Source organism: Neovison vison, chromosome 7, assembly GCF_020171115.1.
Source record: "Neovison vison isolate M4711 chromosome 7, ASM_NN_V1, whole genome shotgun sequence".
Taxonomy (NCBI): Eukaryota; Metazoa; Chordata; class Mammalia; order Carnivora; family Mustelidae; genus Neogale; species Neogale vison.
Window position 1 is genome coordinate 46,408,789 of NC_058097.1, and position 15,541 is coordinate 46,424,329.

Here is a 15,541-nt window from a genome sequence, read left to right on the forward strand (position 1 = left end):
CTTAGTGCACATCACAGAATTCACCCTGCAGAGAAAATTACGGATGTAATGAATGTGAAAGAGTGCCTAAGGACTGCTCCTTCCTCACTCCATATGAGAGATTTGAAATAGGAAAATAAGTCTACAAATGCTAGGAATGTGTCTGACCTCTCAGTGGGACTCCCAACTTCTTAAATTAACATCATTGTTTTCATATAGGAATCAAAGTGTGAAATGTAAAGAATGTGGCCAACTAGTATTCAGTGCTTACTCAATATGTCAAAATGCTTACTAGATTGAAACCCTTGGAACATCATGAATGTGGAGAGGCCTTCATTTTAGTATACACTGGAACACACACCAGAGAGTGCATTAAGGAAAGTCCATTGAAATTTAGCAATGTTTTGAAAACTATTGAATTGAACATCAGATGCCAATGAATGTTACAGAAATCAAGCCAATGGAATACATTATTCACCCTACTCAGACATTACCCTGCATGAAAATAGTGATTATAAGGAGAAATCAGACTGGAACACTTAGAAAATGTATATGGTAGTCTGTTGAACAGATTTAGGGGATGGACTTTTTCATATATATAAGGATTTCAGTATTTTAAAATTTTTACATTAATCCTATATGTGATTTGTGACTAACAATATTAATGTATTTCCTCTGAAATCAGTCTGGAAAATTGCTCTGTTCTTGTGGGTGTGTAAGAACACAGGGATGATTGTTGTTACATCAAAGATACTAGATGTCCTGCTCCATTAAGTGGGACTCATCGTACCTAATTTTCCATGGTAGAGGACCGTATGATATACAACATATGAAATACATCTCAGTGGAGATGGTGCTTACGGTTATAACACTGATGTAAGATTCCATGGAATGGGTGTTAAGAGCACACACTTATGCATTTATTGACACTAAAGAACTTCTTCAATATTAGAAATAGGAGGTTTTCCTAATTGTTCTTTAAGGAAAAAAAGGTAGCCGTGCAGTAAACTACAAATATATCTTCCTAAGTGCAATTGTTAGAGAGTATGACTTGATGTGGTTAAATGAGGAAATCCTGACAGATGACTGCAGGAGGGTAGATAACTCTTCCCTACAGTGCCATACCACTACACATACACATTTATGAGCAATGTACCTCAGTCAAGAAATTTTTGGAAATAGGTACTCCCACATCCTTCTGACAACCCTTGAATGCTTTTGCACGTGTGTTTTCTGTATTTCGAATGGAGACAATAGGGTAGATTTGATAAGTATTATTCAGTGTATATGAAATTAATGTATTTTCATTAATAAAACAGTGGTGTTTCTTCCTTAAAAGAATTTATTTTGTTGACAGAAAGTGATCACAAGTAGGCAGAGAGCCAGAGAGAAGAGGAAGCAGGCTCCTGGTGGGCAGAGAGCTCAATGTGGGGTTGGATCCCAAGACCCTGGGATCATGACCACAGCTGAACACAGAGGCTTTAACCCACTGAGCCACCCACATGCTTCAATAAAACACTGGTTTTTTTTGTTTGTTTGTTTGTTTTGTTTTTTGTTTTTTTTTAAGATTTTTTTTTTATTTATTTGACAGAGAGAGATTACAAGTAGGCAGGGAGGCAGGCAGAGAGAGGAGGAAGCAGGCTCCCTGCTGAGCAGAGAGCCCGATGCGGGACTCGATCCCAGGACCCTGGGATCATGACCTGAGCCGAAGGCAGCGGCTTAACCCACTGAGCCACCCAGGCGCCCTAAAACACTGTTTTTTAAGATACGGTTATAAGTATGTCATGAATGATGTGCTATTCTACATCTAGTGTTCATCTGTTTCATTGCTGGTTGTACAGAGCTGATCAAATCCATCACCTGTTTGGTACTGGAAGAAAACAATATACCTAGGACACCATTTTCCCAGTGCTCTGAAGGTTTAAGGGATATGTGATTATTTTTCCTCAGTCTATGCTATGATTTTCTCCTCTTTGTGAATAGAATGATATTACTGTGTATTATGTGTATTACCAAGCTTTGTGACATAAAGGTATTGTTGGTGTTTTAGCTCATGTACTCCGTGATACTGCTACTTGGTGTTAGTGTTGTCAGGGCCTTGTACTGACAGGAGCCCTTCTCACTAGTGCATTCCCCAGTCAGCATGCTGTAGGGTGACAAGTTAGTGGAACATCTCATATGACATCTGTACTCTCTCCTAGTGAGCCACCAGCACTCCTTTCTTCCAATTCCTTCCTCCTCATGTCCCATAGAAAAGACTCCTCCTCCCCCAGCACTCCCCTAAATCTGTTTTAGTCAGAATGACATATTCTGGACATAGACTTGGGACTCCATAGTACTGTCTGATGGCCCCAAATGAAAATATGTGCCCCACGTCCTTCATTGAGGGTGGTTTTCATGTGTCCGTGAGGTACACATGCACATATGACCATGCTATGTATGTCATAGATACTCCATAAGAAAGAGAAATCTGTCCCAATCGGAGTGATGTAGTAGCCCAGGAAGGGATAAAAAATATTTAAGAGGAGGAATTAGCATGTAGAGGAGAACAACTATAACTATTAGTTTTATGACCTACCTATCTCCAGATATCCAGTTGTATTCGCCCTCATTTTTCTTTCTAGCTACATAGGAACCACAGCCGTTCTCTTTTGCCTCTGTTGTGGAGAGCATGTCTTCAGAAGATGCTTAATTGAGATCAGACAGATGGAAAGCCAATGGCTATTAAGACATTTAGCATGGGGATGTGGGAATTGAATCTAAGTGAAATTTGAGGAAGGCACCATCCTTTGAGAGAAGGACAAGACCTATTAAAAGGAAATGTGAGGAACTCTTTCCCGTGTGGGGAGGGACCTGGAAGTGGCTCCCTTTAGTCACTGCAAAGGCACAGGCAGCTCTTGATGGTGTCTATTGATGAATACATGTCATGGATAGAAGAGATCGCTAATGTGGGTTTCTCAGGAATAGGGAAGTTCTGCCTTACCCTGATGATTTGGTCGACCTCCTGCGTCTTCCTGAGGACTAATGCTGTTGGCTGTCAGTGATGACTGTACTTCCCTGCTTAGATCCATGACAAGGGATGGAGAAAGGTGTTAGATGATGCAGTCATGTGGGCAGCTTTAAGATGTCACATGGTAGAATAGATGTTTGAGATGAAGAAGCCTTCTGGATAGAATAGGCTGGAACAGCTGGGCATGTGCTGTGATTGCTCCCTCATTTCTCAGGTAGGTAACCCCATTTCCCAGGTAGGTAACCCCAGTCAAGGTGAGGTCCAGTATGGTTGGGAGATCCTTCAGGGAAGCTACTTCACTGCTGTGCTGAACCTTCCTCCCTTCTTCAGTGCCATCATGAATGTAGTCCTAGGTGCGTTTGGGTGGCTCAGTCATTAAGTGTCTGTCTTAGGCTCAGGTCATGAACCATGCACTGGGCTCCCTGCTCAATGGTGAGTTGGTTTTTCTCCTCTGCCCATCACCACCCAGCATCACAAGTGCCTCTCTCATTCTCTCAAATAAAATATATTTCTTAGAGATTTTATTTATTTATTTGATAGAGAGATTGAGTTCACTAGTAGGCAGATTGAGAAGGGAAAGCTTGCTCCCTGTTGAGCAGAGAGCCTGACTTGGGGCTCGATCTCAGGACCCTGAGATCATGAGCCAAAGGCAGAAACCCAACCCTCTGAGTCTCCCAGGCACCCCAGCAGTTGATATCAGATAGAGTTGCCTAGGGGCACCCGGGTGACTCAGTGGGTTAAAGCCTCTGCCTTCGACTCAGGTCATGATCCCGGGGTCCTGAGATCAAGCCCATCATGGGGTTCTCTGCTCAGCAGGGAGCCTGCTTCCCCTCCCTCCCTCCTGCCTCTGCCTCTCTTGCCTACTGCTCTGCATACTAGTGATCTCTGTCTCTCTGTCATATAATTGAACAAAATCTTTTTTTTTTTAAGACTTTATTTATTTGACAGAGATCACAAGTAGATGGAGAGGCAGGCAGAGAGAGAGAGAGAGGAAAGCAGGCTCCCCGCTGAGCAGAGAGCCCGAAGCCGGACTCGATCCCAGGACCCCGAGATCATGACCTGAGCCGAAGGCAGCGGCTTAACCCACTGAGCCACCCAGGCTCCCCTAAACAAAATCTTAAAAGAAAAAAAAAAAAAAAAAAAGACTTGCCTACCCTGAACAGACACATGAAAAAATGTTTATTATCATTAACCATCAGGGAGATTCAAATCAAAACCACATTGGGATACCACCTTACACCAGTTAGAATGGCCAAAATTAACAAGACAGAAAACATCAAATGTTTCAGAGGTTGTGGAGAAAGGGGAACCCTTTTACACTATTGGTGGGAAGGTAAGTTGGTGCAGCCACGTTGGAAAACAGTGTGGAGATTCCTTGAGAAATTAAAAATAGAACTTAACTATGACCCTGCAATTGCACTCCTGGGTCTTTACCCCAAAGATACAGACATAGGGAAAAAAAGGCCATCTTTACCCCAGTGTGTATAGCAGCCATGGCTACAGTCACCAACGTGCTCAAAGAGCCAAGATGCCCTTCAACTCATTATTGGACAAAGAGGATGTGGTATATATATACATAGTGGTGTATACATGGTCCATATATACAATGGTGTATTATGCCTCTATCAGAAAGGACAAATACCCAACTTTTGTATCAACATGATCAGGACTGGAGGAGATTATCCTGAGTGAACTAAGTCACAAGCAGAGAGAGTCAGTTATCATACGATTTCACTTATTTGTGGAGCATAAGGAATAACACGGAGGACATTGCATGATGCAGAGGAGAAGTTATTCGGGGGGCATCAGAAGGGGAGATGAAGCATGAGAGACTGGTTTCTGAGAAACAAACAGGGTTTTGGAGGGGGTGGGTGGGAAGTTGGGTGAGCCTGTGGTGGGTATTAAGGAGGGCATGTATTGCATGGAGTACTGGGTGTGGTGCATAAACAATGAATCTTTGAAAAGTGAAAAAATAAATTACAAAAAAATAAAAGTGGCCCACCTGGAGGGACAAACATTGTTTCAGAAATATTTAGTCTTTCCTTTTTCCTCTGAATATAATCCCATCCTTGGAAATTCTAAATCCCACCTCCTCCTCCTTAAGTCACCGTGACACAGAAGCCTCACCTTTTCTTTGAGCCTCATGTCTTTCTGATGCCCATTCTTAAGAACTTGTTTTTTCTTGTGAAAATGTCTGACATCATTGAGAACAGCACAGGAAAAACAACCTTTCCTCTCCTCACATTCATTCTGTTGTGTGAACTGACCTCCATGCTTCAGACCTGGAACAGAACATGCAGACAGAGCTGGGGATCAAGGGCAGCGGGAGCTTCATTGCTTTGCCAGCCAAGGAGGCCTCAGCAGGTCGGAGCGTGAAACCTGCAGCCCACCCAGAGGAAGGGGCTGGGGTTTGTAGGAAAATCCTGGATTATGTCCGAATTCCAGAGGAATTTTATCTGTGCTGCCAGCCCTGTTAATCATGTTGTCAGGGTGGAACCGGGTTTCTGAAACAAAGGGCTGAGAAGTGAGGAGAAGAAGTTTGTGGAGAAGAGAAAGGTTACTTATTTGGAAATGGAGTCTCACTGAAGCATTAGTTGCTTTTTTCTTTGTTCAACCTAATGCTTTCCAAATGGTTTTTATTACAGTCAGCAAGACAAAGGTTGTAAGAAGACTGCGTACTTTACAGTGAGAAAACACTCAGTGTTTTCTGGAATGGCTAAAATAAAGAAAAAGGATAAAATCCAATTTTTCTGAGAATGCTGAGAATTAGAATTCTCATATATCACTGATGGGAGGGTAAAAAAAACATGCAGTATGGAAAACTAGGTGGCAGGTCCTTATGAACAGAAACACTTAGTGAAGGGGACTATCTGTCACTCAAAAATACATATCTTTGGCCTAAGCATTATTTTTGGCTGGTTATTTTGAATCAAAGGAAGATAAAGGAAAAATTCTGAAATCCTGTGTTACTTTGAAAGGGACATTTGCATTTATACAGGAACGTTCAGTCTTGTCAGTGGTCCCCCTCTGTGTAGCAGAAAGAGGGAGAAGGTGTCAGTCTCCAGAAACTCTGATGGTGGGAAGGCAGGGCTCAACTCTGCTCCCAGCCTCAGCCTTGGTTCCCCCTGCTTGGCCTAGTCACCTCCCCAGTTCCTTCCCAGCAGGGTAACCTGTGGAGTTTCAGGAATCTTCTCTACGGGCCTCCCCTTCAGATTCTGTCAGTTGGTTTGGGCGAAAACAACACTGTTGTGTTAATTAAGGGCGCCAGGAGATTCTCAGTGAGGCCAGGGAGAAGCCTGAGGGCTTTTGTTGGTTTTCTGAGAGTGGATTTGCTGCTTTGGTCCTGGAGAGGTGACGGGGTCTCTGCTCTGTGAGTCTGGGAGGGGCAGGTCCCTGCTGCCCGCAGTTTCGATGCTGACGCTGAGGTTGTGAGTGGCGGTGGCAGGGGACCCCTCCCTCCCCACAAAGCAGGTGAGGAAAATGCAGGGATGGGTGTCCTCATGGGAGCTCACAGTTTCTGAGTAGCTCCAGACACAACGGACTGGGAAGTTGGGCCTTTTCTGCATCTCTGAGTCCTGCCCGCGGGTGAGTGGTGAGGAGAAGGAGCTCTGTTGCTGGATTTCAGGGCATTTTCTCCTGATGCAGCTGTGATTTCCCCCCAGATCCCTCATGAGGACAAAATCTAGAGGTGGAGGCAAAGGCAGAAATGGCCGGTTGTCAGGTGAGCCTGGTGTCCCCGCAGAGCCGTGTCCTCTGTTTCTCCACAGACCCTCGTGTTTTGAAGGTACATATGTGGATGCCTCGACTCTGGGTGCTTCTGGCTTCTGCGTTCACCTGTTTTTAAGAACTGGTCAGAAGTGATACTCACGGTTAGATCTTAAGAATGCTTCTCTATGTCCAAGAGCCTTCTGTCCTGTGTCCCCAAGCTGGCTTCGATAGGGCATCAGTCATTGTCACTTTGACAATATCCCACGAGGAGTGACAATATTCCATTGGTGGCAGATCTAGAGGGGAAGGTGTCGAGTCCGAGATGCCTGTGGCTGATGAGGTCTGGTCCTGGGATGTCAGGGAGGGAAATCATTTCTCATTTGGGTTCCTCTGGATTCTCGATCAGCTGTGTGCAGCAGGGGAGTAAGGAAATGCAGATATAAACTCGATGAGTATGAGTCCAGAAAAACTTGGAAACTTCTCACTCGAAGAAAGGGGGTGTGAGTATTTTCATCTTTAGCACGAGAAAGAGATATTCTACTTAATGCCCATGAGAGGAGGGTGCCCGGGGGCTCAGTCAACTAAGGTTGGACTGTTGATTGCAGCTCAGGTTGGGATCCCAGGATCCTGGACTGGCATCCCCGCTTCTGGCTCTGTGCCCAGAGGGGAGTCCACTTAAAGATTCTCTCCTTCTCCTGCCTTTCCCCATCTCCTCTAAAATATAAATCAATCTTGGGAATCAAGGGTGTTTCAGTTGGTTAAGTCTGCTTTCTGCCTTCAGCTCAGGTCGTGATCTTGGGGACCTGAGATCCAGCCCCACATGAGGCTCCCAGGTGGGCAGGGATCCTGCTTCTCCCTCTCCTTCTCCTGTTCTGCCTGCATGTACTCTCTCACTTGCTCTCTTTGAAATAAATACAATCTTTGTAAAAAGTTTTATTTATTTGTAAGAAAAAGAGTGAGAGCACAAATATGTTGTGTTATGGGCAGAGTAGAAGGCTCCCCGCTGAGTAAAGACCCTCCTCCTCGGCCTCAATTTAGGAGGCAATCCCAGGACCTTGTGTCTTGGCCTGAGTAGAAGGCTGATGCCCACTGACTGAGCCACCCAGTTGCCCCTATAAATAGAATCATTTTTTTTAAGTAAAGATTTTATTTATTTATTTGACAGATGGAGATCACAAGTAGGCAGAGAAGCAAGCAGAGAGAGTGGAGGAAGAAGGCTCCCTGTTGAGCAGATAGCCCCATGCAGGGTTCCATCCCAGGACTCTGGGATCACTACCTCAGCCAAAGGCAGAGGCTTTAACCACCTGAGCCACCCAGGCGCCCCTATAAATATAATCTTTAAAGAAAATGAAAATAAAAAGAAATCTTAAAAAATTAAAAGAAAAGAAAGGAGTAAACTAGCTAATTTCTAGCACAGGGATGCTGTGCTGTCTCAGTGTAATGTCTCTCTCTGTCGTTTGGGGCCCCAGATGAGTGTCCACGATTGGCTGGAAGTCTGTCCAGCAGCACTGCCGAATTCCCCTGGGGCAGGACAAAGGTGGTGGAAGTTCCCTGAAGACCTAAGAGATCAGCAGGCAGGAGGGCACAGGAGAGCTTGTCTGCAAGGGGCAGTGTGTGGGGGTTGCTTTTCGGGAGAAGGAAGGTGAGGAGTTCCGGGGAACCTGTGGGATTTGCTCCTTTCTGCTCACTGTACCTGGTTGTCAGAAGCCCATTGGTTCCTTAGGGTCTTGCTAGTTTTGAGGTGGGTCCCCTGCTGGGCCTGTCTGGACTCAGCCTAGTGGTCACTGGGGCCCTCCCTTCACTCCTTTGCTCAAGCCTGCTTGCCTAAAAGCAGCCTCTACAGATCGTATAGTGATTCAGTTGTTTAGGTATATCTACTGTATTTCCAAAATCAGATTGATACTCTGAAATCCCGTTTTCCGTCCAGTGGAAACCCCAGTGATGTTGTGTCCCTTGATGTGCATTAGGTACTGATAACATTTGTTTCCATTCAGCTGATGGGAACTTCTTTTATTGGCTTGGTGCTGTCTGCCAGATCCTCCCTGAAATGTTCCTATTTTCTCTCCTGTCATTTGTAAGGAACATGGGATACTGAGGAATATGCAGGAACTATCACATTTCAGGTGTAAACTTCTTTCTTCTGCATTTCTCTTGCTTGTAGGTTCATTTCTTTTCTTTCCTTCCTTCTTTCTTTCTTTTAAACATTTATTCAGCTGAGAGAGTGCTTGAGAGTAATGAAAGGGAAAGAGGGAGAAGCAGATTTCCACTGAGTGGGAGTTCAACTCAGGGCTCTATCCCAGGAGTTTGAGATCATGACCTGAGCTGAAGGCAGACCCTTAACCAGCTGAACTATCTGGGTCCCCCTTGCTTGTAGTTTCTGAGGAGAACAAAGCCAAAGAGGTGTGGATAAAATGAATTGTCCTTCAACTTCCAGTCTGTTGATAAATATCTGAGAAAGGCAGAGTAGGACATTCCTCAGGGAACTCACAACTGCCTCAAGGTTAATGTTTTGTTGGATGCAAAAAGCAGCCTTAGCCTAACAGTAGACCTCCAGGATCCTGTAATTCCTCTTTAACATATGAAAATTGCTTCAGAAACTTGAATTCTATTCCCCAAGTGTAGCTCAGGCACCATCCTTCAAGTTTGGGGCCCACTGATAGCTATCTGGAGGATCTCCTGACTAAAGTGTTACTAAACAGTGAGTGGCCTCATCAAAACACCAGCTGGGAGGTCCTGAGGGTCTTGGAAACTTGCTTCCAAATTCCTTAGAGCCTCCTGCTGTCCCTCACCCCCTCCCCACCTGAAAGCATAGAACCAGTCACTGTTCACGTTCCTCTCTCCTTGTGTTAAGACCACAGTGTTTGTACCACGGGTATCTCAACAATCTTTCTTCATCATTCACTCTAGAACCCCAATATTTCACATCAAAACATGTCTAGAGTTTCTTGACCTTCGGCTTCTCTCCCACATCCCAACACTTTGCACTGAACAAGGAGGGCTGTGACCTCTGTGTAGTGGATAGAGTTGACTTCTGGGAGTAAAAGGAGTGAAAGTTCTTGACCAAGCAGCCCCTTGCCCCATTGGTTTTTCTTTAACTTCACACCCATCTCAGGGAGAAGGAAAGGTCAGATCTGGTTCTCCTAATGACATTAACTCCTACTTTCATCATAGGAAACATCGTGAACTGTATCAGTGGCCACTTGGTGACTGTGGTATTTATTACAGGGACTGCTGACCTTCAGCGATGTGGCCATAGAATTCTCTGAGGAGGAATGGGGACGCCTGACCCACAGTCAGTGGCAACTGTACCTGGATGTGATGTTGGAGAACTATGGACACCTCCTCTTCCTTGGGTGAGGAAGACATCTTCCAGATTTCCCAAACCCCACTCAGGGTTTTATTCCTTCCTATGAAGACTGTCTTTTCAGAGATTTCTCTTGGAATGACTAGAATTCAGATCCAGGCAGAAAGGGAAATAAGTAGGGCTTTGTAGATGGAGAGAAAAATCTTCATGATTTTTTCTCAGCCTTAGCTTCTCCTTCCTCAAGGAAACATCATTGCCTGTGTAGATGAGTGGCAGTTCTCAACCTTTAGTGACATAGAATGGTGCTGCTCACATCTTAAACTGAAATTTCCCCTTCTGATTATCATGTCTACTACTTAGAAGTATAGGTTGGGATGTGAACAGTGGAAATTCCTCTTGTGTATTTTTTTTTTTTTTGAAGTCTTTATTTACTTATTTGACAGAGAAGGATGACAGGTAGGCAGAGAAGCAGGCAGAGAGAGAGGGAAGCAGGCTCCCTGCCAAGCAGAGAGCTTGATGTGGGACTTGATCCCAGGACCCTGAGATCAGGACCTAAGCCGGAGGAGGAGGCTTATCATCCTGAGCCCCCCAGGTGCCTCACCTCCTGTGTTTTCTAAAGGGACTGAAATATGCTGAAATATACTGAGCTGAAACAGCTTTTGGGAAGCCATTTTCTAAGATTGTACAATATCGTATCTTCTCTCCTGAACACAAGCCTGATGGACAGTTAGAATTGGCCCCAATAGTCATTTTCCTTTTTCCTCATAAACAGGTCTCCTTCTGTCAACGCCACACCTGATCATGGTTTTGGAGCAAGAGAAGCAGCTCTGGGATGTGAAGAGAAAGGAGACCAGAGGCTTCCATCCAGGTAGGTGGGAATGAATGAGGCAGATGACAGAGGGGAGGTCCAAGTCTGAAGGAGGAGGGTGGACCATAATCAGTGGTTCGAGTAGCTCTCCTTGAATGAATGTCAGTGGGAGACTTTCCTGGTTTAATGTCTCTCTCTTTCAAGAGAAACTATCTGCTCTCCAACATCATCAAGTTCTTGTATTCTCTAGGGATTCTCCTTCAGCTGTAGTGATGGTCCTTCACATCCATAGGGAGAGCCAGGAGACTCTCTTTTGAGGGGGAGGGCCCCTCTAATCTGAGAGATTTCTATTGTTGTGAGGGCCTTGGAGAAGTCATCCTATTTCTGAGGACCTGTACACCATGGCCTTTGTCAATTCTGGTTTTCATTATGGGACAAGTAGGTCAGGGTAGTTGTATGCACACTGGGGTTTGGTGGGGAAATTACCGGAACACTGGAGACCTATTTTTAATGTTTTCTGGCTTATGCTTTCTAATGTATGGAGGCTTTAATCTTAGTCTTACAAAATTCAGTTTCAGTAACTTCATAGGATAACAAAACACTGCCCTAAAATGAGAAAATGTACTGCTTTATTTCCCTTCAGATGGTCTTTTTTTTTGTTTTCTTTCTTTTTTTTTCCCATATAGAAATTTCTGCTCTATGAGTTCCATTCCTCAGTGGTGAAATACTGTAATGTGTCTATTTGTTTATAAGAATTCCAACATAACAAATGCTATTGGGGAACTAGCACATTTAGAACTTTAACTTTAACTTTAAGAAATTCTCATTTATTACCTTATTTTTTAATAATTGCATCATTGTTTGATTCTTCTGTGAACTTCTTTTGACTTTGTCATATGTGTTTTCACTTTCTAATTAGTTTTATATGAGATTTATCTTTGATTTTTTTGCATCAAATGTCCTGATAAGACATGGGCATGTGCGTTATAAGAAGTGAGTTAGACAATTAGTAATATTCCCATATAGTTTGTTTAAAAATTTTATTTGTTCAAGGTAGAGAGAGAGAAAGAAAGGGAGAAAATGAGTACGGAGGGGAAGGGCAAAAGGAGAGGGAGATGCCAAGTCCCTGCTGAGCAGGGAGCCCAGTGTGGGGCTGGATCCCAGATCCCTGAGATCATGACCTGAACTGACAGAAGATGCTTATTTGAGTGAGCCCCCAGGTACCCTAAACCTCCATGTTTGAAACCCTGGTGTTCAGTAATGCAATGTTGCTTCATAGGAAATTAATCACTAGCTTTTTCTTCTACTTTCCCAGAATGCATCAGAATTTAACCCCAAATACTAATTTCATATACAGTGTCTCTCAGCATATTTCAACATCTATGATGTTTATTTTTTCAGAAATGAAGATGTTATTTGTTTCCTCTGTCATAATGGAATGGACTATAGGGTTACATTCTGTGGAGGAGAATGAATATATTAATACCATAATACATGTCTTTCAAGCTTTTTTTTTTTTTTAAAGATTTTATTTATTTATTTGACAGACAGAGATCACAAGTAGGCAGAGCAGCAGGCAGAGAGAGAGAGGGAGAAGCAGGCTCCCTGCTGAGCAGAGAGCCCGATGTGGGGCTCGATCCCAGGACTCCGGGATCATGACCCGAGCCGAAGGCAGAGGCTTAACCCACTGAGCCACCCAGGGCACCCCTCTTTCAAGCTTTTTAAGTGTTCATAATATTCTCATTTACAGCTCTTTATGATTGATTTTAATGAGAATTCTTTACGATACTATAGTCCATGAGACACGCTTGTTTTTCATGGGTATGTGGACAGAGTTCAAAATTATGGTAATATAGAAGTTTTCCTTTTCTGTCATACATCAGTGTTTTATTTATAATTTCATAGGTTGAGTTTTCTCTTACTCTGGTTTAGTAATTTTCCAAGCATGTGCTTCCTTGTCTGGCTCATTCCATGGCAGTAGCTAGGTATGGGTTGGGTTTTATCTGTGCAGGTTGTTAGAGGAAGAGAATTTTCAGCTCAGTATATTTCAGCATATTTCAAAACTATGTGAGTATAACTCAAAAAAGAATGAGCTTTATGCTTTTTCCTGGTAAATTCTGTGTGTTTTTGTCTTGCGTGTGTATGTCGCACATACATTCTGTGTCACCCCTACTTTCTGTCTCCTTGGTGAGCAGTCAGTGAATGTTGTTCCATGTCCAGGTGAGTTGTCATCCACATAGAATTAATTTCATCATGTATATGTGGGTGAATGTTTATTGTCTGCATGAGAGAAATACTTTTTTAATTCAGAGGAATTTTCAAACATTTTATACTTCTGTATCATATTTTGGTGTGAAATACAAAAGATAAACTTTATCTAATTAATTGTAGGCTTAATACTCATAATATGTTTTGGTACCTTTGTCATTGAGTTCTGTGTCTTTGAGTATTTTCATTGTGGTTACCTTCGGGATTTGTTAAAACAACTTAGCTGTAAAATGAACCTTTAATTTTTATTTTTTAAAGATTTTATTTATTTATTTGACACAGAGAGAGATCACAACTAGGCAGAGAGAGAGGCAGGGAGAGAGGGGGAAGCAGGCTCCCCACTAAGGAGGGAGCCGGGGGTGGGTCTCAGTCCCAGTCCCTGAGATGCTAAACTGAACCGAAGGCAGAGGCTCAGCTGACTGAGCCACCCAGGCGTCCTGAAACAATCCTTTTAAAACTCAGTGTCGGGGCGCCTGGGTGGCTCAGTGGGTTTAGCCGCTGCCTTCGGCTCAGGTCATGATCTCAGTGTCCTGGGATCGAGTCCCCGCATCGGGCTCTCTGCTCAGCAGGGTGCCTGCTTCCCTTCCTCTCTCTCTGCCTGCCTCTCTGTCTACTGTGATCTCTCTCTGTCAAATAAATAAATAAAAAATCTTAAAAAAAACAAAAAACAAAAAACTCAGTGTCAATTACATAGAAAACTCTTCTTCCTGTCTCCAACCCTGCACCCCCTTCCAACTTTGTTACCGACATCACAAATTCTTTTATGTTGTGTACTTCATGACCTACATTTCTTATTTTTATTCTTTTTTTTTCCCCCAAAACAAAGCTCTGTAGCAGAAATAAATGTAACTGGTATCTCATTACAACAGGTTTGTGTAATTGTCTCCATATTTACATTCAGCGGAGAGCTCTGTATTCTCGTGTGGTTGCAGTTTCTGGGTAGAATCCTTTTATTTCATCTAGAAAGACTTCCTTTAATGGTTCTTGTAGGACAGATCTACTGGTAAGCTTAGAGCAGTTTTTACTTGGGAATGTCTTCGTTTCTGCCTCTGTGGAAAAGAATCTTTCTAGGTAAAGTATTGTTGGCTATTTTTCAGTCTTTGAGTACCTGAGTACGTTATGCTGGGCCCATTCCTGTTTGGGCTGCTGAGAATCGTACTAGTGATTTTCTAGGAGCTCTTGCACAAGATAAAGTGGATTTGCCATTGTGTTTCTTGTTAGATTTATTTGTTTGTTTATTCATTTATTTATTTATTTGACAGAGATTACAAGTAGGCAGAGAGGCAGGTAGGGAGGGAAAGCAGGCTCCCTGCTGAGCAGAGGGCTGTATGGGGCCCCATCCCAGGACCCTGAGATCATGACCTGAGCCAAAGGTGGGGGCTTAACTCACTGAGCCACCCCGGTGCCCCTGTCATTGTGTTTCAGAAGTCTCTCTCCATCTGTGGTGTTTGATGGGTAAATTACAACATGTCATGAGTTGTCCCATTCTTTGTATGAGGTCTGCTGTATATACCATAGTTTTATAAGGAACTAATTTGAAGAAATTAAATATGAAGGCAATCATAATGAAAAGACATTTACTGTAGTGCACTGGATTTATATCAAGCAAACTTCTCTGTGCATAAGTGGACCGTTATTGATGAAAAGCACGTTATTCAGTGATTGACTGTATTTGTTAGTAGACTTTACAGGATTCAGGGGCAGATGGACCTCTAAAGAGAGACAGTTATTTTTAGTGTGATTTGGTTTTTCTTTTGACTCTATTTTGTATATGTAGATGGGTTTCCAAAGAAAGCCAGAGTAGCAGAAGTTTCATCAGATAAACTAGCCTTTTATATTTTGTTTATACTGCTTTGATATCAGGGTACTGCTGACCTCACAGAATGGTTTTGAGTGTATTTCTCTATTTCAGAATTACAAGATTTTCTTTATTGCTACGATTTTGATAAGGACTGTCATGAATGGTTTTTGTAAATGTTAGTTTCTTTTTCTTGTCCTGAGCCATGGCTCACCATCTAACACCCAGGGGTTCTACCTACTGATCGCTAATTGAACAAAGTCACTACAGATAAAATGAGAAGCCACAGCTACACAATTCTCAAGGACTATTGATCAAATTTTACATTGTATGTTTCTCCTGTTGTTTTGTGAGCATAGAAAACACAAGGAGAGTTTTAGGGTTTTGATCTACACATAATGCGATGTGTCATATAAGCTAAAGATAGATTTTGAAGTCCCAGAACTAAGTAGGAAGAAGCATGTGTACATACATATGTGTACATATCTTTAGAAGGAAAAGGAACCTTGGTTCAAACCAGGTCATTTCCAAGTTTGAAAACGATGATTTCCTAGCAAGTAAAGAGATTCTAGATTCATAATAGAAATAGTTTTCTCTGTATTGTATTGACTTTATGCTTCCTACATCTCATACATCTTAGTTTGAAAATCTCTCCATGTGAATCAT

The 15,541-nt window shown here is 43.0% G+C and overlaps 1 protein-coding gene across 3 annotated transcripts in view; it reads left to right on the forward strand.

The window, feature by feature from the left end:
- The first annotated feature begins 6,295 nt into the window (after nucleotides 1–6,295).
- LOC122911693 (putative zinc finger protein 56) overlaps nucleotides 6,296–15,541 on the forward strand; it is a 30,089-nt gene continuing 20,843 nt past the window's right edge. For all 3 annotated transcript variants that reach the window (XM_044256660.1, XM_044256662.1, XM_044256661.1), the window contains exons 1-4: nucleotides 6,296–6,460; nucleotides 6,652–6,710; nucleotides 9,923–10,050; nucleotides 10,774–10,869. In XM_044256660.1, the coding sequence (XP_044112595.1) occupies nucleotides 6,696–6,710; nucleotides 9,923–10,050; nucleotides 10,774–10,869 (239 nt within the window). In that variant the 5' untranslated portion in view covers nucleotides 6,296–6,460; nucleotides 6,652–6,695. The remainder of the gene's footprint in view (nucleotides 6,461–6,651; nucleotides 6,711–9,922; nucleotides 10,051–10,773; nucleotides 10,870–15,541) is intronic.